The sequence below is a fragment of the Podarcis cretensis genome (genome assembly GCF_951804945.1).
Source record: "Podarcis cretensis genome assembly, chromosome: 16".
NCBI classification, from domain to species: domain Eukaryota; kingdom Metazoa; phylum Chordata; class Lepidosauria; order Squamata; family Lacertidae; genus Podarcis; species Podarcis cretensis.
The window spans coordinates 34,893,624-34,914,889 of NC_137186.1; the positions used below are offsets into that span (position 1 = coordinate 34,893,624).

The 21,266-nt window shown below is 45.4% G+C and overlaps 1 protein-coding gene across 2 annotated transcripts in view; it reads left to right on the forward strand.

Moving 5' to 3' along the window:
• Positions 1-17,918, forward strand: part of GALNT9 (polypeptide N-acetylgalactosaminyltransferase 9) — a 198,831-nt gene extending 180,913 nt beyond the window's left edge. For both annotated transcript variants that reach the window (XM_079956769.1, XM_079956770.1), the window contains 2 exons: positions 15,287-15,454; positions 17,244-17,918. In XM_079956769.1, coding sequence (XP_079812895.1) covers positions 15,287-15,454; positions 17,244-17,390 — 315 coding nt within the window. In that variant the 3' untranslated portion in view covers positions 17,391-17,918. The remainder of the gene's footprint in view (positions 1-15,286; positions 15,455-17,243) is intronic.
• Positions 17,919-21,266: the final 3,348 nt, after the last annotated feature.

Below are 21,266 nucleotides of genomic sequence, written 5' to 3' on the forward strand. Positions count from 1 at the left end.
GTTCTTTCTCCTTCCACCCTGCCTGAGAACCTTCCCCAAAGGAGGTTGGATGGATTTGAATTAAACCTGGCCAGCAAAGATGCCCTTCTTTCTTGAGGGTTAAGCAGAAATTCAAGGTAATTGTGGTTAGTTTCATGTGCCCAAGAAAATTGAAAATAAAGAGGGGAACATGTGTACATGTCACGGACTGAACTGAGGGGGACGAGACTGAGGAGGAACCTCCTCCTGAGCTTCCCAGAGAAGAGGAAGGTAGTATTGAATTATAGCAGTGGTTTGAGGAAGATCTCAGCTCAGAGACGGGTGAACAGAAGAGCTGGGAGGTGTTGAGAGAAGAGAAGGGGGAGACAGAGACAGAGCACCCAGCTGACAGATTATCACTGGAGAGCATTTCTGACCCTCCGTCTCCCAGAACCCGGCGTGCATTGAAAGTGGGAGAGCAAAGGACTCAGAGACTATTAGCCCCTGGCAGCCGCCATAAGGGGAAGTGCTGTTGCTAGGAAGGGAGGGGGGAGGAGCTCAGATAGAGCAATACCATTTTAGGGAAGGCTGCATTCCTTCGTCATTCTCCTCTGAATTATTGAATAAATTGCTTGGTAAGAACTCTTATCGTTTTTCTGATTCTGGGCTGCCCTGTGGGAGGGAGCTGATTTCCCCAAAGCCTGACAGTATACTAAGATAAGTTCTCACTAAAACGGTGATGAGTTTTCATGAGGGCTTTTTAAGAAGACATTACAAACTTGTGTGGAAATGTGGAGAAGTAAATGTTAGACTTGAAAAATATTCAACTGAGAGTGAACATAACTGACATATTTGCCCATCTGTAAGTACAACTAGATTACAAATGATGAGATACATTTCAGGGAAGGGGCGGGACAGTGGAAGAACATCTGTTTTGCATGCAGAAAGTCCCATATACATTCCCTGGCATCTCCAGGAAGGGCTGAGAAAGACTCCTTGACTGAAACTCTAGAATCATAGATTCATGGAATTATAGTTAGAAGACACCCCAATGCAGGAATCTCAGCTAAAACACCTCTGGCAGATGACCAACCAATCTCCACTTAAAAACCTCCAAGGAAGAAGAGTCCACAACCTCCCAAGGGAAACCGTTCCACTGTCAAACAAATCTTACTGTCAGAAAGTTTTTCTGTATGTTTAGTCTGAATTTCCTTTCTTGCAACTTGAAGCCTTTTTTTTAAATAATATTTATTACTTTTAAACCTTACAAACAAGAAGAAAACGAAAAGCAGAAAAAAGAATAAAAAACAAAAGAAAGAAAAAACAATACAATACAATATATAAACAATACACCACACAACATTAACTCATTAAACTAAACAAAACAGAACAAAAACAATTTAAAAACATACATCATACCATTTCAATGCCTTATCTTTCATTCCCTTGTTTCATCGACTTCCTCTCACCTCCCTTTTTGTATTCCACTTCTATAAATTGTTTCAGCAAATCCTTTCCATCTTTCACTATTTTCTGTCATATAAATATCTTAACTTATTTTAACCTTATTTTCCATTAATACTATAATACTTATTTATGCTTAACTCATTATAACACTTCTACTAAGGCCATATAATTTCATTCCAACATTTTTCTAACACTCATTAATTTTAACCATATTTCTGTAAATAAACTTTAAACTTTTTCCAATCTTCTTCCACCGTCTCTTCTCCCTGGTCTCAGATTCTGCCAGTCATTTTCGTCAATTCCATATAGTCCATCAACCTGGTGCTCTTCTGTCCGAGGCTCTTAACTCTTTTCCAGGTCCCTTCTGCAAGTCTTCTTCGCATTTATACCTACACTTTACTTTGTCTTCTGCTGATCTTGTTCTTAATTTCCTTTCTTTGATGCTGAAGAGTAGGTCTCGAGGGAGCTCCAACCTAACAATGTTTTTATTCCTTCTCAACATGTCATCCACATCTCCGTGGTTAAAGCTAAAATCCAAAAGATATTTCAGGACGTGTTTCAAAGTCCCTCCAAATCTGCAGGTCCCCACAACTCCAATTCCCTCCCGACCCAGGTCCAGATCCCAAAGGTCAGTAAATCCCTGCATGAGGTGATCTATCCAACTTTCCTTCTCCAGTCCAAGCAGGGTTCCAATCTGACTTTCTCTGAATTCAATCATAGAGGGCAACAACTTGTAATCATCAAATTGCCTCTGTAAGGCTGGGGCTCTCTCCCTCTCCAATTTTATTACTTTAGGTTCAACAACCACAACTTTCTCCCTCGCTTTCTCCACCATTTGGCGTGTCAAAGTAGATTCCTGTATCGGTTCCTGAATAGTTTCTGTGTAGATGTTCACTTTTTGTCCCAAATTACCGTATTTTTTGCACCATAACACTCACTTTTTTCCTCGTATAAAGTAAGGGGAAATGTCTGTGCGTGTTATGGAGTGAATGCCTACGGGTGGCGGGGGGGGATCTGCTGAAGTCGTGATCAGAGGATCCATGGTTCCCCTTCCTTCCCTCCTCTGTGGCTCGCTTTGAAACAGGAAAGCAGGAGAAGAGCCGCTGAGTGGGGAGGAGAGAGGGACAGAGAGCCTGCTTCTTTAAAGGAGCAAAGCGGGAGAGGAGAGGAGCCTTCTCCCCTTTTACCCCTCTTCATTATTAGCAGCATTCTTCTCCACCCACCCCACAAGTACTGCTTCTCCCCTTAAACCCCTCTTCTGCATTATTAGCAGCATCCTTCTCCACACACCCCATGTGTGCTCCTTGCCCCTTGAGTGCTTTTCCTTCCCTCCCCACTTAAAACGTGGTTACAAAGCACGGATCCACATGGATCCTCAGGATTTTTGCACTGGGTCACCCCAAATTCACCATCAGATCACATAGCATGTCCATGGCTACATCTTGCACCAAAAAATTCATGCACCCACTGTTGCCTGGGGCCGCAGTGGTGCAAAAACATGGTTACAAAGCATGGATCCACATGGATCCTCAGGATTTTTGCATTGGGCTACTCCAAACTCACTGTCAGATCACATGTCTGTGGCCACAGCAGGAACCACAAAAATCATACATCCACTGTTTCGTTTAGAATATTTTTTTTCTTGTTTTCCTCCTCTAAAAACTACGTGCGTGTTATGGTCGGGTGCGTGTTATAGAGCGAAAAATACGGTAGTTGCTTTTTGTCCCAAAATATCAATTTTAATATTCATCACGTCCATCTTTTTATGGAGCTGTTCCAATGACTCACGTATCTTGCATAGTGCAATCACTAAGGCTTCTTCTGTCGACATTCTCAAGCAATCCAAGGTCAATCTCACGGTTTTCTCTTGCAGCTGGAGATTCCACCAGCCCAACTCTTGTAACAATTTCAAAGGCTCCCTCTAGAGGGAAGCAATTTCTGTTTGTATCAATCCTTTTAAGCACAGTTCAAGCAGTAAAATTAGTTTCAATTTTCAGCTACTTTTACTCCTTTTTAAACGCAGAAGGAGACAATGAAAACAATGTATTTCTCTTATTTAACTAACTGTCACAGTCAATGAACTTTCCCAAAAATGTCAGTCTTACTAGCAGTCCATTTCCAGGTTCAGAGCGGTGGTGATCCAACTTTCTTCACTCTCTCCTGCAGGCTTACGCGATCCAAAATTTCCCCCCTCTTCTCCTGCCTCCAAGGGGGGGTTTAATGATTTTAGCCGTTGGAAGTTTAATCCTTTTCATAGGACTTTCCAAGACTTTAGCTTGCAAATTCTATTTACAAAAGGGGAAGGCGGACTTCCTATTTGAAACCTCCCCGTTTCGGTGCCAAATTAAGACGTTTAAAAATCCAATTTTCCGTTCTACTCACGGGTAGTTGTTTAGAATCAAATTGTCCACAGGAAAAAGTCAGTGCTCTCCGGCAACAGCAATGCGGCTTCACTCCGTGAAAGAAGCAGTCAATTCAAAGCACCGCGCCGCTCACCCCACATCGCTCCGGATACCCGAAACCAGGTCTCCCCGCGAGTAGGGAGGCGCAAAAGGTGCCAGCCGAATCCCACGTTCACAGGCTTCTCCCGCCTGCGATTTTTAGTGGGTCTCCGCCTTCGCCATGGCGGCCAGACCCTAAATTCCACAGAGCAAGTTCCTCCCGATCAGAGGAACTCCGCCATTGCCGGAGGCGCTAACCCGGAAGTGCAACTTGAAGCCATTGGTTTGAGTCCTACCCTCCAGAGCAGGAGAAAACAACTTTTTCCCTCTTCCATATGACAACCTTTAAGATACAGTGGTACCTCGGGTTAATTTGTTCTGGAGGTCCGTTCTTAACCTGAAACTGTTCTTAACCTGTGGTACCACTTTAGCTAATGGGGCCTGTGATTTCTGTTCTCATCCTGAAGCAAAGTTCTTAACCCAAGGTACTATTTCTGGGTTAGACGAGACTATAACCTGAAGTGTCTGTAACCCAAGGTACCACTGTATTTGAAGATAGCTATCATCTCTCCTCTCAGCCTCCTCTTTTCTGGGCTAAACATACCCAGCTCCTTCAAGCGCTCCTCCTAAGGCTTAGTTTCCAGATCCTTGATCATCTTGGTTGCCCTGCTTTGCACAAGTTGCACAGATGGAAAATCAATGCCGGTCGGAGTAGACAATATTGAGCTAGACGGACCCAATGTTCTGATTCAGTATGAGGCCACTTCCTACATCCCTTCCTGTGTTTCTAGGCACCAGGGGTCCGGGCGCAGGATGGAGTGGTGTGGTCAGTATTGCATCCAAGTTTTGGAGGGCCCTTTGACAAGAGACCCTCTGTGACCCAACCCTCAGTGAATCTTCCCCCTCATTGCAGCAGATCTAAAGAGTTCTTGTCAGTGGACCCCACACTGAGATGTGGGTCCTCAGCAGATACAGTGGATGCTCGGGTTGCGAACATGATCCATGCAGGATGCATGTTCACAACCTGCAGTGTCCGCAACTCGCGTCGCGTCTGTGCACACACGGGTTGCAATTTGGCACTTCTGCGCATGCGCGACCACCAAAACCCAGAAGTAACCCATTCTGGTACTTCCGGGTTTCAGTGGTCCGTAACCTGAAAAAACACAACCTGAAGCATCTGTAACCCGAGGTACACGGCTATGCCAGCCCTGGGTATCAGGCATTCTTTCTTCAAGCCTATTGAGATGCTATGCATGAGCTTGAGCCTCATAGTTCTGCAGAGATTTGAACCCAGGTGTCCCGAGTATATAACCTACACCTTAATAATTTGATATACTATTGTTGTACTGTGTATTTTGGGTCTATGGACCGCAATAAAACTGTGTGTGTGCCTGTGTTATTAATTCCACCACACTGGTTTTCAGTTCGTCTCATGCAAAAAAAAAAAAAGAAGCAAGCAAAAAAACCTGCAACAACCATTTGATATTTTAAATGGATTTTTATGCTACCGTATGACACATTTTCTGTGCAAAGAAAATGCTAATGGGATGCATAGTTGTGCTGTTTCCATGTGCAGTCAAAACATTTCAGCTATTCCTCTGCCAACAACTTACACACATACACTTTGTACTTCCAGCTCACAATTAACATGCCTTCACGGATTTTATACACATTTTCTTTTTAAGGCATGTGGGGCTCTGGCTGAGGGGTAGACTGAGTTTGGTAACGCAGCACTCCATCTCCCTGAATGGACCAGCCTCCGCTGCCTACAAGGGTGGTGGAATCTATGTCTTATAGCAGAGGTTGGACAGACACCTGTTGGGGGTGCTAACTCTGGTTTTCCTGCATTGAGTAGGAAGTTGCACTGGGTGGCCTACCAGGACCTTCCCGACTCTATGGTACTATGTATTCACCTCCTCCCATATCCCACCAACCCGAAGGCTGTCAATCCATCTCTCTTCTGCAGGGGCAAACGAAGCCGTCGTGACACCCGGGGTGGGGCGTCGCTACATAGGGTGCATGTGCGCCGCCATCGCTACATACGACTCATGTGCCATACGTAGCGATGCTGCACATGCGCTGTACATAGCGGTTTGCTGGCAGCGCCGCTCCAGCACCTTACGGACGGTGCCAGGATCCTCTGCTTGCAGCTCCAACTGCGAACAGAGGGTCCTCCGTTCGCAGTTATAGTGGTGACGGAGGGATCCCACCGCTGTCCATATGGCGCTTGAGCGGTGCCAGCGGCAAACTGCTATGTACAGCGCATGTGCGGCATCATTATGTACAGCACATGCGTGCGATGCCGCACATGAACTATATATAAGAGCACTGCTCTTCTGCACCCTGTGCAATTCAGGTCTTTAGTCATGGCCACATCCAATCCTTTAAACTTTGACTCAGTATTAAATACACAGTTTTAATCTTCTCAGGACCCATAGGGATTTCAGCCCATATATTCATATTTCTAGGCTTGAATTTTGAATCATTTCTTTAATTATTATTATTTTTTCATTCTAAACCATTCCTCTGCATTTTGCCCTAACCATTCAAAGACGATGATGATTATTTTATTCCGTGTGCCTTGAGGTTTTAAAAGAAAATCTCTTCTGATCATGCTTCTATTGCTATTCCTTACTTTTTAATGAAAATCAGATATCATTTAAATCCCAGATGGTCCCCCTCCCCACCTCCTCCTACCACAATGCCATTTTAGCTCTTTCTGATGTGTCTTCCAAATTGGAACAGCATTAATGAATTGTCACTCATGCATTCATGCATAAATAATTCTGACCTTATCACCCACTAAACAATTACCTGAAGTTTAGCCGTACATGTTATTGGTTTGGACTGCGGGTGTCAGCTTGAACATTAATATTACAGGCAAAATTATGCGTGTGTGTTCCCTTTTTAATTGTTGCAGCTGAACCAACTGGGCGCTCTGTTGTCACTGTCACAACATCCATCTTGGATGGGCTTGTGGAACTTTCCTCAGCAAATTTGGCCTTCGGTAAATCGGGGGCGGGGAGGGGGAGGAAGAGAGAAACAGAAAAGAGCCACTTAATTAGATTCAAGTAAGGTTTTTGTGCAGAGCCCTATTTGGCAAGATGCTGACACAAGTTCACCTGGCTTTTAATTATGTTGGCCATTTTCCTGTTGGCCAAACCCTCCAAGAACCTGCCTTGTCCAAAAGGAACACAATGAGGGGAAATGGTTCTGGCTGCCCTATATTTTTCTGACAATCTCTTGGCCTAATGATATTTTTGTGCGCCACCCCAATCTCCAGGTGGAATTCCCAGAGTTCTAGGCACTTACCCAGGGTTCGTGTTTCCTTCGGAGAATGAGGCGCAGAGGAGACTGTGGTGTCTGTGTGATGTGCAGTTTATTCACACATATATACAGCCTGAGCCTATGATGGAAGGGTTCACAGCATTAACACTCCAATAGGGTCTTCTCCCTTAGATTCAAGCAGAAATCAGCCATCTTTTTTTCTTTGCCTTTCCAACCTGCTTTCTCCCCCTTTCTCTCCCATCACACACAGCTCTGCCCTAAGATCACTTCAGGAGGAAACTAGTCTGTCTTATATTTTAACACTTGTTAGGATTATAGGGATTAGAATTCTGGCACCCACCAAGTCATAACACTATTTATTGATGTGTTAAAGTAAAGGTAAAGAGACCCCTGACCATTAGGTCCAGTCATGGCCAACTCTGGGGTTGCGGCGCTCATCTCGCTTTATTGGCCGAGGGAGCTGGTGTACAGCTTCCCGGTCATGTGGCCAGCATGACTAAGCTACTTCTGGCGAACCAGAACAGCGCACAGAAATGCCGTTTACCTTCCCGCCGGAGCGGTTCCTATTTATCTACTTGTACTTTGACGTGCTTTCAAACTGCTAGGTTGGCAGGAGCAGGGACTGAACAATGGGAGCTCACCCCGTCGTGGGGATTCGAACCGCCAACCTTATGATCAGCAAGCCCTAGGCTCTGTGGTTTAACCCACAGCACCACCCGCGTCCCTATTGATGTGTTAGTTTTATTGAAATATGTATAATCTGCAATGCATACACACAGAGAGAGAGGAAGAGGAAGAGGGAGAGGGAGAGGGAGAGGGAGAGGGAGAGAGAGAGAGAGAGAGAGAGAGAGAGAGAGAATCCTTCAACAACAATAGCAACATCAATAAAGACAGGTTGGTTAAAGGGGGGGTGTCACATTCCAAGGTCCTGTCTGAACTGTTCGGGGTTTTGCTTTTTTTTAAAAAAGGGGGGTATCAAGTTCTATTGTCAGGGAGTTCCACAGGGCAGAGAGTTCCTCGTTAAAAACTCAGTCCATGGTAAAGGATGATTGAACCCCAAGGATGTGGGCAACCACCAGGTTTCCCATTGAAAGTTCTTAGCAACTGAGGTGGAGCATAAGGAATCAGGTGGTACTTTGGGCCACATCCAATATTAGCCCTGCTCAGAGTAGACCCTTGAAATTAGTGAGCATGATAAACTTAGGTCTATTTGTTGTAATTGATCTACTCCAAGCACATCTTAGTTAACCACAACCCTTTGTGAATTAACAAAATGACATTGAACCGGGCCTGGAGGCAAATTGGCGATAACTATAACAGCAACAGTCACCCTCAGAGCATCTTGTCTTAGAATGTTAGAATTGGAAGGAAACTCCAAGGATTATCTTAGTCCAACACTCTTCCTTGCACTTTATCTTCCAGAGAATGTCCCTCTAGGCTTTGATTTTCTCTCTCTTTCCCCCCCTGCCCTCCATACCAGAAAAGCTGGATGAAATATCGTATGCATGTGAGCCAAGACACCTGGTTAGCTAGGATAGTCTGGAAATGGGACTGTCAGCTGAATCCAAGGGTGCTAAATATGCCTCACGATAGCAGCCGGCGCCTTCAGGAGGTGCTGAGATCTGTAGGCACTGTCCCCTGTGGTGAGCCACTGAATTGCACATGGCAGCTTCTCGGTGAAGTACCTTCAGGCCTTGGACTGTCTCTACCCACCCAGGCTGGCTTCTGGATCATCCTGGTCCTGACTCTTGGTTTTGTCTCCTGGCTGCTGGTTTCCGGCTCCTGGAGTTCCTGAGGCTGCTGCGCATGTACAGAGCATGGCAAACCACCTATTGATTGAATGCAGGCAGGCGGAAGTTTGCTTAGCACTTTCAAACCAGCTTCAGGTTGGCGTGAGAAATGTTTCGGTGCCAGGTGGGACCGCATCTGTGCTTGAAGGATGAGGGATGGGTTTTTAATGTTCGATGCTTTATTACGTTTGATATATCCTGTAAGTGGCTGGGGAAACCCAGCCAGATGGGCGGGGTATAAATAATAAAATTATTATTTCGGCGGTGATGATTATTTGCGTGTCTGCTTAACATCGTCGGCTGCTAGCCGTCAGACCTCTTCACACTCTCTGCCTGAGCCTCCTTGAGAGAGGCTGGTGCAGCTGCAGCCCTCACACCAAATTAATTTTGCAAATTGTGGTGAAATGAGAGAAGCTTTTTCGGCTTTGTGAACGTTAATTAACTCGGCTACATAAGAATGATCCCAGCCCTTTGCTATCTGCAAAATGTTCCGCCGAGATAAAATAATAGTAAAAAGCACCACATCTTCATGGTGGGGGTTCACCATTTCTTGCTAAATATGCTTTGCAAATTATTATTATTATGAAACCCTAATGGTGAAGAACACCTCTGCTGCATGGTCAAGATAGTTCTCAGAGGGAAAAGCTTTGTCTGCTAGGATGGGGGACCTGTGACCCTACATGTTCTGTGGGACTACAGATCCCATCATCTCTGACCATTCACAGTGTTGTTTGGGGCATCACCTGGAGGCCCAGCAGATCCCCAGCCAGCCATGTTTCCTGATTTGAAAAAGTCCCATTCCTTTATTAACCTCAAGATACCTTTCCCTTTGATTTAACTGAAGTGTGAGAAAATGGGGTGGCGGGCTTCCAAGTGCCTGAGATTGGTAGCATCAGGCTGACTAATTTTGTTTTTAAGGGAAGTCCTTCCTTTTTTTTAAAAAAAAAAAAAACCTTTCTGCACTGATTTTGTGAATATTAAGTCTTTGCTCTAAATAACAATAACAACAATAATAATGACCAGTTCTTAGGAGCACATTGGACAGCCTTCCTGACTTCTCATACTTATGGGACAGGACAGCCAAGGATGTAATGGGTTTTCATGTTAAACGAAAAACAAAAGCAGAAAATCCTGCATCCCAGACACAAGAATTTCACTGAATTTTTCTACCCTTTCAGTAATTTTCAAATCCAATTTCTTTTCTCATGACTAGGAGAGAGGGAAAATCCCAAAATAAATTTTCAGCACAGCACTAGTGGCAAGTGTGAACACTCTGTACAAGAGGGAGGAGGGTACAGCTCAGTGATAGAGTATGTGTGATGGCCTGGGACTCGGACTCGGACTCAGAACCGGAGGAGTCTCGGTCCGCACTGGATCCTCTGTCTCAGGTGGCATCTGAACTGAATCTGGGGCCTAATTCTGAAGAGCCCCAGTCTGCACAGGTTCCCCTGCAACAAGCACCAGCTGGGCTGAGTCAGGGGCCTGAGCCTGCCCTGGCTCCAGATGCGGGGATTACCTCGTTGCCTTTAGCTGGGCCATCACTTACAGCTGCTCCACTACCGGTTGGGTCAGGGGAGGCTGAGGTGGCCCCTGGGTCTAGTAACCCACCGACGTCTCCCGAGCTGCAGAGACTAAGGTCTGAGAGAAGGAGAGACCCGAGTACTCGCAGGAGGAGTGCTCACCTTCGGGCGAAACAGGGAGGTGAGTTGCTGGGCGATCAGGACCGGCCGTAACCCATCAGAGATAAAAGGCTGACGGACCCCGCCCCAGGTTGCGGGAGCAACATTGTTGCTTGCTGGAACCTGCCTGTTACCCTGTGCCTGATCTAGCCTGGTTTCCTGCCTTGGCCCTGTTGGACTGATTCCTCATGGAATCCTTGGATTCGGGACCAGACCTGGACCGCGTTGCTCAGGTTAACCCCTGGGCCCAGCACAGTATGCACCAGGTCTCGGGCTCAATCACTGGCATCTCCAAAAAGAGCTGGAAAATAATCCTGTCCTCCAAACCTGGAGAACTATTGTCAGTCTGTGTAGATAATAGTGTTAAGAAGGGTTTGGGGAGGCAGGGGGAGTCAGTCTGGATAGTGTCCTTGGATCCATTCCAGGCCTGTGATTCTGCATCCAGTGAGGGTTAGAATCCAGTAGAGGAGGTTGCTGAACTGGTCAGACAAATTTCTTTATAAGACAATGAGCTTAGCTGGCCACTGAAGTGCTCTCATCCTCATCTCAAAAAATGTGCTAGGTTGCAATAGCTGCAGCTAAGTGAACAATGGCCAAATAGTGGCTGGACTGAAAGGTTCTGTTTGTGTTGTGTGTGTGTGTGTGTGTGTGAGTGAGTGAGTGAGTGAGTGAGAGAGTTCAGGAAGCTCCTGCAGCCAATAGGAAGCCGTGCCTTGGTTTTCGAATGGTTTCAGGAGTTAAACCGACTCCCGGAACGGATTAAGTTCAGGAACCAAGGTTTCACTGTACTGCACTGGACTTTGGGGCTCCTCTGGTAACCTAACAGAGAATCCAGCTCTGCAGGCATGCTAATGCTGCGAGCTCCTCCATCCCATGCTCAGATTGTATACATGAGCAAATAAAGCCACATATACTAAAGACACCACAGTCTCCGCTGACCTCCATTTCCAAGGAAACCAAACCCTGAGCAAGTTCCTGGGACCCCTGGAATCTCTCACTGCCCGGAGGATGTGGTGGCGTGTAAACAATACAGTGGTGCCCCGCAAGACGAATGCCTCGCAAGACGAAAAACCCGCTAGACGAAAGGGTTTTCCGTTTTTCGAGGCGCTTCGCAAGACGAATTTCCCTATGGGCTTGCTTTGCAAGACGAAAACGTCTTGCGAGTCTTGCGATTTTTTTCGCTCCCTCCCCCCTTTTTCTAAGCCGCTAAGCCGCTAATAGCACTAAGCCGCTAAGCCGCTAATAGGGTTGCTTCGCAAGACGAAAAAACCGCTAGACGAAGAGACTCGCGGAACGGATTCTTTTCATCTTGCGAGGCACCACTGTACTTGGCAGCATGGAGCCCTCGTTTGACTCTGTAGAAGGAAGCTACCTATCTTCCTAAAAAGAATAGGAAAGAATAGCATGGGTAGCATATTGCATTAAGTTCCCCTTTGGAAACAGAACTAGAAAACCCAGAGCTCCAGACTTGGTGGGGTTTATAAACACTCTTAGGGGAAGTTCCAGTGGTTTTGAGAAATGCTGCCTTCATGATATACCACCAGCTCCCCTCTGACTTGCTTTCACAACCCTGCCCACCCCCCAGTAAGACCCCACTACAATCAGTACATTAAGGGAAAAAATCCTTGCATCCCCCCAGCACATTCAATTTCCTTCCCTCCTGGTGCCTTGCATTTGCTCCGCAGATGGCTTCTTTATTAAGAACAGCTTCCGACATGCAATCTAGTCATTTAAAAAAGGAGAACAAAGAGTGAATTCCAAAGGGCATTCTACTCCTACAGGAAAGATTAGCATATTATGTGCTGGTTGTGTTAAGCCATTACTGCTTGCAAGCAGCGGTACGCATGAACTTTCTTTCCCTCCCCTCCCCCTCCCTTTTCTTCCGTTCCTTTCTTTTCAAAGAGCCCTAAAGTAACAGATGCCATTTATGGGACCTCTGCATATTTATAGGCAGGGCTGTTTTCGCTCCATGTTAAAATGAATGCCGAATCCCCCACTGTAGCATTTCAGAAAGACATCGCGGAAAGATGGGGAGGACAGGGCCGTCTAAAGCATATCCGGCGCCGTGGTGCAAAGCTCCCTCTGCCCCCCCCCCATTTCCCAGAGGTTTTTTAGGGAGGATGGCACTGCCAGCGGGCCTGGCGGAGGCGGGCAGCGGCTGGAGGGTGGCTCCTCTGGTGGGGAAGAGGCGGAGGCTGGACGTGGCGCCTCCCGGCTCAACTGGACGCTTCATGCCGTGGTGACCACAGCAGACGGAGGCTCCGGGCATGGCGCTACTTCAGCGCGGCATGGCAGAGGCGGGTGAGGGTGGTGAGTTCATGCCTTAGGTGTTGCGTCCAGCCTCTGCCTCTTCCCTGGTGCCCTCCAGAACTTGGTGCCCTGATGCCCCGCACCACTAGCCTCTATGGGTAAGACACCCCTGGGTGGGGAAGCAGTCGAGCATCTGCTCTGCATGCAGAAGGGTCAGAGAGGTCTGAAACATGAGAGTCACCACCAGTCAGGGTAGCCTTCAACCTTTTCAGACCCAGGATTCACTTTTAACCCAAACATGTGTTTAGGGGACCCATCTCTTCTCTTTTCTTTTCTTTTCATGATATTTATTGAATTTTCCACTTTAACGATCCAATAAAAACCACATTTAATCATTCCTAATTATAATATATTTTGAATTATGGTGCTGGAGGAGACTCTTGTGGAGCCAGTGTGGTGTAGTGGTTAAAAGCGGTAGTCTCGTAATCTGAGGAACCAGGTTTGCATCTCCGCTCCTCCACATGCAGCTGCTGGGTGACCTTGGGCTAGTCACACTTCTCTGAAGTCTCTCAGTCTCACTCACCTCACAGAGTGTTTGTTGTGGGGGAGGAAGGAAAAGGAGAATGTTAGCCGCTTTGAGAGTCCTGAAGGGGAGTGAAAGGCGGGATATCAAATCCAAACTCCTCCTCTTCTTCTTCTTCTTCTTCTTCTTCTTCTTCTTCTTCTTGAGAGTCCCATGGACTTCAAGAAGATCAAACCTATCCATTCTGAAGGAAATCAGCCCTGAGTGCTCACTGGAAGGACAGATCCTGAAGCTGAGGCTCCAATATTTTGGCCACCTCATGAGAAGAGAAGACTCCCTGGAAAAGACCCTGATGTTGGGAAAGATGGAGGGCACAAGGAGAAGGGGACAACAGAGGACAAGATGGTTGGACAGTGTTCTTGAAGCTACCAGCATGAGTTTGACCAAACTGCGGGAGGCAGTGGAAGACAGGAGTGCCTGGTGTGCTCTGGTCCATGGGGTCACAAAGAGTTGGACATGAGTAAACTAATAAACAACAACAACAGCAATTATAATGCAACAAAACAGCCGAATAATCATGCCAAATTATATATCTTTGGGTGACTTCCCATGCTCTGAAGTTCAGGGAGTGATGATCTAATATTGTTACTGCATTCCTTAATTAATTCAGGTAGTCCCGATAAACATTTCTGATGTTGATCCTTCATTTATTTTTAACAGCCTCTGAGTTCATTTAACAAACGGGTTAATCCTTTGTAGTTCTGTGTGAAATATTGTCCTGTTGTAATCCAACGTTCTCATCCACTTTCACTTTCTGCACAAAGACATCTCTTAGTGCGTCACGGCCAAGATTGAGGGGGATGTCACCTTTCACCATTAACACGGGGCAGATAACCAAAGTTCCCACCTGTAATCTTATTCCAGCTGCTAGCAAGCTGATGTCTCCGTAAAAAACACCATAGCTCCCATCCTAAATTCTTTTTATCATCCCATTAAAGGTCTTTGCCAGAATCATTTCAAATTTCACACAGTCAATTTCATAGTTGAACCATAACAATAACGGTAGCAAGATTGGGGGACCCAATTTTTAATCTTTTACCATATATGTGCAAGGTGGTAGCGCTCCTGTTGTGACCCACCTTGGATCAGACCATCACCTGCTAGTGGATACAAAGGAAAATCCTGCCGTCAACAGGATTCAACTCTCTGCTATCCAGTCGGTGAGTGGGACAGGGGTGCTATCCTGCCCTCAGGATTGTGGGTACCTGCCTCTGCATCTGAAGCACACCCACCGACCCACCCTGGAAAAGGGGTGCCTTGCTGGCTAGCTGCAGAGGGCAGAGCTGAACTGCTTCTTTCTCGCAGGCAGCGCCACTGACGCCTGCCAGCTTTTCTCATGGACTTTGTGGGTCCCAGCCCCCACAATTCTATTGTTGTGGGTGCCCAGGCACCCATGGCCCCTTGCGGTTGGCTCCTATTGAGTGGCGGGTTAAATCCTGTTTCCCCAGTGCATTCCCTGCCTCCAAAAGTAGAGGGAGAGCATAGCCAACACGGCTTGTACCTAGCCATCGAGAGTCTTATCATCTATGAATTTACCTAAACCTTTTGTGGGTACCAATTCCATAGTTTAACCACACGCTTTAGGAAGAAGTCCTTTCTTTTCCCTTTTCTGACTCTTCCAACTGTCAGTTTTGTAGGATGCCCTAGTCAGCTAGCATTAAGAGGGAGGGAGAAAAACAACTCTACTCACACGTCTGGGGGTTAAGGGAAAGCTTTATACTAATGCAAAGAGTCTCAATTGCAAGGCAAGCTTGACCTTTAACACGTCTTGCTTTTTCAGAAATGCCTCATGGCTTACTTGCAGCCTTCTCTGTTTTAATTTGGTTCCAGCTTGTTCGTTACAGCTCTGAAGGACTTCTGCAGCTGGGCCCTCTGGGATCTACTGCATTTCTGCCTGACTCCAAATGTCTCGTTGACGATGGGAAAGGGAGGACCCCAACTCTGAAGAAATGTGAAGATACCTTGAGGCCGGCACAGAGGCTGTGGGATTTTACACAGGTATTGTAGCCTGTCACAAAATATTACAGGGTTTTGTGTTTGTGTTCAGGATTCTCAGTAGTCTCTTCCATCTCCCTTTCCCCAGGTTTGTGACTTGCCCTCATCAGACTTCAGCAATCTTTTGTAATATGGCATCCTGTGTGAGGCCAAGAGTTGGCACTGCCAAATGGATCTTCTCAATTTTGCACCCCCTCAGCTCAGTGGCCTGTGCAGCAGAACCGCCCGCAGCACCCTAAATCCGGCACCGCGCCCATGCTCTGAAAAAGTCTTTGTTTCGTGTTGTTGCCAAAGGCAGCTTTTCTTTTGAATTCAAAGTCAAAAAATTGCACTTGTGAGTGAAGACTTTTGGCGTTCATGGTTGCACAACTGCTGGGAATTGCAAATAGGGAGCGTTGCTGTTGCGCTCAGGTCTTGCTTTCAGGCATCCCATAATAATAATAATAATAATAATAATAATAATAATAATAATAATACATTATTATTTATACCACGCTCATCTGGTAACTGAGTTGGCTACTGTGTAAACATGTGGCTGAACTAGACGGACTTTAGCCTGATTCAGCAGGGCTCTTCGATTCCTAGCTGATATTGACAGGCTTGAAAGCAAATTAAATAGATATTTAATAGCAGAATTGTAAACATATTCCAGCAAGTTGTTCAATGGATTTCAGGGTAGACTGTATCCTCCAATGCCTTCAATTTTTCTCCTTTGCCATTTCTCTCTTTTTCCCCCTATAATTTTTATAAAATCTTCTGTTTTACATTTTAGAATGTCCATTTAAACAACCTTAAAATATCAATGACTTCCTTTCTTCTCTTTCCATGGTTCATTTTGCATAACATAAATCCCTGCATATTTTATATAAACTAAACCATTCAGTATTCCATTATGTTTACATATGTTCTTCTTGTTCTCTTATTCTATATATTAAGCCCGCAACCTGCGCATATTCTATCAGCTTAAGTTGCCATTCTTCTTTAGTTGAGACTTCACTCGTTTTCCATTTTTGGGCTAACAAAACACAGGCTGCAGTAGTGGCATACATAAATAACCTTTTTTGACACCTGGGAATTTATGTCTGAATTAGCCCCAACAAAAAGGATTCTGTTTTGTTTTGTTTTTTTGAGAAGTACTTGTAAACATTTCCCCCCCAATTCATTATGAATTATTTCCCTAACCCTCTGCCATTTCTCTAATGACTTGATTTGTTTCCCTGTCCACCATATATCGGTTTTCAGTATTCGTTTGTTTGTTTGTTTGTTTATTATTTATTATTGCAAAGTAATTACATTGAAACAAAGCATACATAAAAATACAATAACAATACATAAAAATACAATAACAAATAAAGCAAAGTATAAAAGAAAAGATGAAGGAAGGAAGGAAGGAAGGAAGGAAGGAAGGAAGGAAGGAGAAAAAATAATGAAAGTGAAGAGAGAAAGTAGAAAAGAAATAGAAAATAGAATGATTAAAGAAAAAATAATTTAGAAAAACCATTAACACCTTTTTTACATAAATAATAGGTAATAAATAATTGACTTCCACCAGTCTCACAGCCCTTCCTTTCGTACTTAATATGCCTATCTTTATTTCATTATTATTCTTATCTTAATATGTATATATATGTATTTACATTTACCTTTCCATTCACGATATCATTCTAAACACAGGCAGATTTTTACCCTTGAACCTTGTCTTTCAAAATGTTCATTCAGAGAGTCCCATTCCTTCTTGATTATATTTTCTGGTTTATGTCTTATTGTGTATTTGTTTCTTTCACCCCTACAGAACGGCCCAATCATCAGCCGAGACACTGGCCGGTGTCTAGAAGTAGAGATGTCCAAGGATGCCAACTTTGGGCTGCGATTAGTCGTACAAAGATGCTCGGGGCAGAAATGGATGATCAGAAACTGGATCAAGCATGGCCGGCATTGATTCAGAGCTGGGAAGATGCTTACTCTTCTGGAGTCCTTTGACCAGTACGTGGGTGCCCCTCCAAGAGATTCAGGTTAAAGAGGACAATTGTAATGAGAAGAAGACAGCTCATTGAAGGAGAAGGTTTACTGCTGGGCACATGTTCCTTTATTTTTTTAAAGAAAGAAAAGATGGAGACTGGCATTCCACCTAAGGCCACGGAAGTGATACACCTGTACCTAGACCGTATCATTTCGGACTAGGGCTTATAGGCACACATGATACAATCACCTCTCCATTAAGGAAAAGAAATCCCTGCATATAGAAGCCTGGCATGTCAGAGGGAAAACTCGTCTCTTTGATATACTCTTTTCTAAGTTCACTAAGTTTTAAGTTCCTAAGGAGGAACTTTCAATCACGTGAGTCTGAAGTTTCATAGTCCGAGAAAAGGTTTACCACCTTGGTGAGAGCTGAGCCTATCCTCATAACAATGGATGCCCCAGAAAGACTTGTGCAAGCTTTCTGCTTTTTTGGAACTCAGTCGGAGAGCAACCACAGAAGCCAGACTTTGCGTCCACTTTCTGGGAGGAAACAGGAGGGCAGCCATATTTGGGTCAGGTTTGCAGGACAGATCAGTCTCGTGCCTCACTGAAGAAGGTCCCTGGGGCAGAAGGATCTGTTAGCTTTAAGTTGCTGACTGATGCACAACTCTTATGGTGAACAGAACCGTGTGCCTTTTCTACTGTACTTCCTATCCAAGCGGACTGGGGAAATCCCACCTCTTCAGCATGTCTGAGTAACTATTCTGAACAATAACATCGACGACGACGGCGAAATACTCTGTAAATAAATTACACTGCAAAAGAAAGAAAAGAAAAGAAAATTGAATGTTTTCAGAGTGTTTGCCTTGGAGTCTCAGTTTAATTGTTCTTAATTATTCTGGGGGGGGAGGGAGAGTGGGAACAGATGGGGCATTTTTAGAACAGTGGGGCTGGTCCATTCATCTGGAAGCAAATTCTTGGGGGGGGGGGGAATCCAGTAGTCTCAGATTTGTGCTTTTTAAACACCTGCATTTTTTGTATTGAATAGCACAAAGGGCAGGCCCAATGCTTTCACAAGGCATACTGCAATAGCTGCCAGTGCTCTGTGAGGCCACACCCAAAATGTCTGCCCTGGGCGCCATTTTTAATTTACTGCCACCACCACCACCCCACCCAGTGAGCAGCTTCTCTTTCGTTCCCACAGTCCTGAATATGAAGGTCACACGCACACCATATGTTTAAAACACTATTATACCACTTTGTTTAATAATTAAGAATGCCCTTTTCCATAATAGTTGGCTGATTTTGATTTTTAACTCCTTTATATTTTTAACTGTATGGTTTTATACATAGTTGCTGGAAACCACACTGATATTATATAACAATCAAACAACACTCACAGACAATCCTCGGATTCTTAAGGGTGCTGGGAACTGTAGCTCTGTGAGAACAGCACTCTTAACAAACTACAGCTACCAGGACCCTCCGTAACAGTTAAAATGGCATTTATAGTGTGGATGCAACCTAAGTCATTGTAGAGTATGGTACAAGAGACTGGTGCCATGTTTGGTAGTAGAAATCATCTTTCCGTTTCCTCCTCTCACAATGCTTCAGAATAAATCAACTTCCAGGGCTTCGGGGTGGGGATCCAAAAAGGTATTGTGGGGTTAGAAGACACTTTAAAACGAAGGGCGGGGCAGGCATCAGAAGTGGGAGAGGACCCACCAATACGTAGCATTTTTGCCACAGGTCCTCTCATCCCCAGAGCCAGGAAAAGATGGGTGTTCAAAGTGGGAAACTTTATAAGGCTATGTGCAGCATGGGTAGGCAAACTAAGGCCCGGGGGCGAGATCCGGCCCAGTCGCCTTCTAAATCCAGCCTACGGATGGTCCGAGAATCAACGTGTTTTTACATGAGTAGAATGTGTGCTTTTATTTAAAATGCATCTCTGGGTTATTTGTGGGGCATAGGAATTCATTCATTTTTTTTTTCAAAATATAGTCTGGCCCCCCACAAGGTCTGAGGGACAGTGGACCGGCCCCCTGCTGAAAAAGTTTGCTGACCCCTGATGTGTAGCCTTATCAAAATAAGCTTAAAATGGACAATCTTACTATGTTGGGAAGGTGAGGCTGATAGCTGAGCCAGCATTCCGTTTGCAGACAAAGACTGTTCTCGTTCAAACCACAGCTCTGAAAGCAATTTAGGAACACATCACAGCTAGGGAACCTGCTCTGAATCTTTCCTCCCCCCCCCCCTTCATTTTTAAAAATAGAATGTCTTTGTCTTTATGTAGTGCCAACAGGGCAGCAGAGAAAACAAAGGTGACCTGTTAGTCAACAGACTCTGTTTTATCGTCACAACTACACCATAAGGTAATTCAGGCTGAAAAAGAGCAGTGAGCTCCAAGCCATGCGATGAGCTTTACATCTGAGTTATCTGACCTCAAGTCTCCCAAGTCCAACTCTAGCCACAACACCACACTTAGAACACACACACACTTATTGTCTTAACAGTCCAATATCTAAACCAGGGATGGAGAGACTGTGACCCCTTCAGATGTTTTTGGACTCCAATTCCCATCATCCCCAGCCAGCCTGTCCAGTTGTCATAGATGATGGGAGCTGGAGTCCAACGAGGTCTGGAGGACCGTGAGCTCTGCATTGATGGCTTTGTTGATTGGTTCCTTTCCAGATACACACCTTTGTATGATCTAGTAGTTGTTCATAGAAGCCCATTCCACCCCTGCCCCCCAAGGTAATGTTGGAGTGCATCAGTAACATGCCAAAATTAAGGAACACAAGAAGTTTCCTTCTACCAAGGCTCTCCAAATTGGTCCACACAGCTCAGTATTGTCTACAGTGACTGGCAGTACCACCCCAGGGTTTTACACTGGAGATATTTACCATCCTACCTGGAGATGCTGAGGACTAAAACTGGGACCTTCCTGCAGGTGCATAGCATGGTGGGAGTCAGCTGACAGGCACATTGCCCTGTGCACATTTTTTGGGGGGTGGGGGTAAGCAGTGATTGGGCATGGAGGGCTCCATTTGTCCTTCACCCTCACCCCGCCCCAGGGGCAGGTGGGCACACACACAAACCCACCCCGGGCACTATCAAAACATGCTCTGTTGCTGCCTTCTGGGTGCAAGTGCTCTACCACTGCGATTCAGCCCTTTCTCTGTGTGGTTTTAGAATCTTCCACAATAGAGTCCCTGAAAGTCCTGGGGGGAAGAGGGCTCTCCTTGTCAGTGAGGTGGGATTATCAAAGAATTATGCTCAAAGGGTAATAAGTGATATATGGAGTTTGTTGTGTGGAACAGTTGGAGGACGAGGCAGAAGGGCCTAGCTCAGAAGTAGAGCACACGCCTTGCATGCGGAAATCTCAAATGCCAGCATCTCCAAGCAAAGTTGGGAGTGTCCCCTGCCTGAAACCCTGGATACAGCTGCTGCCGGTCAGTGAAAACAGTACTGACCTAGATGGATCTGACACAGTTTCCTATGGCCCAGAATAATCTGGAGGGCAGAGGCACTGTTATTTTACCTTTGATAGCGGAATCACCCAAATAACACAGGGGGAGTCCAGAGAGAAAAGAAACTGATAATATATGAGCGGTAATCCGAACAAAAACTATATATGGTGTGGGGAGAGATAAACAGAGAGGCTTAAGAAGAGCAGGGAGACATATAATGACTTAAGGGGGGGGGGCAAGAGGCAAAAGTGGCTGGAGCAATGAATGAGAATTGCAGCTCTGTATCACACTCACATACCTTTCTCCATCCTCCAGCCAGGCAAACAACCACATCATTACATAGGAAGCTGCATACCCTAACTTCCTGAGTCATTATGAAAGCATTT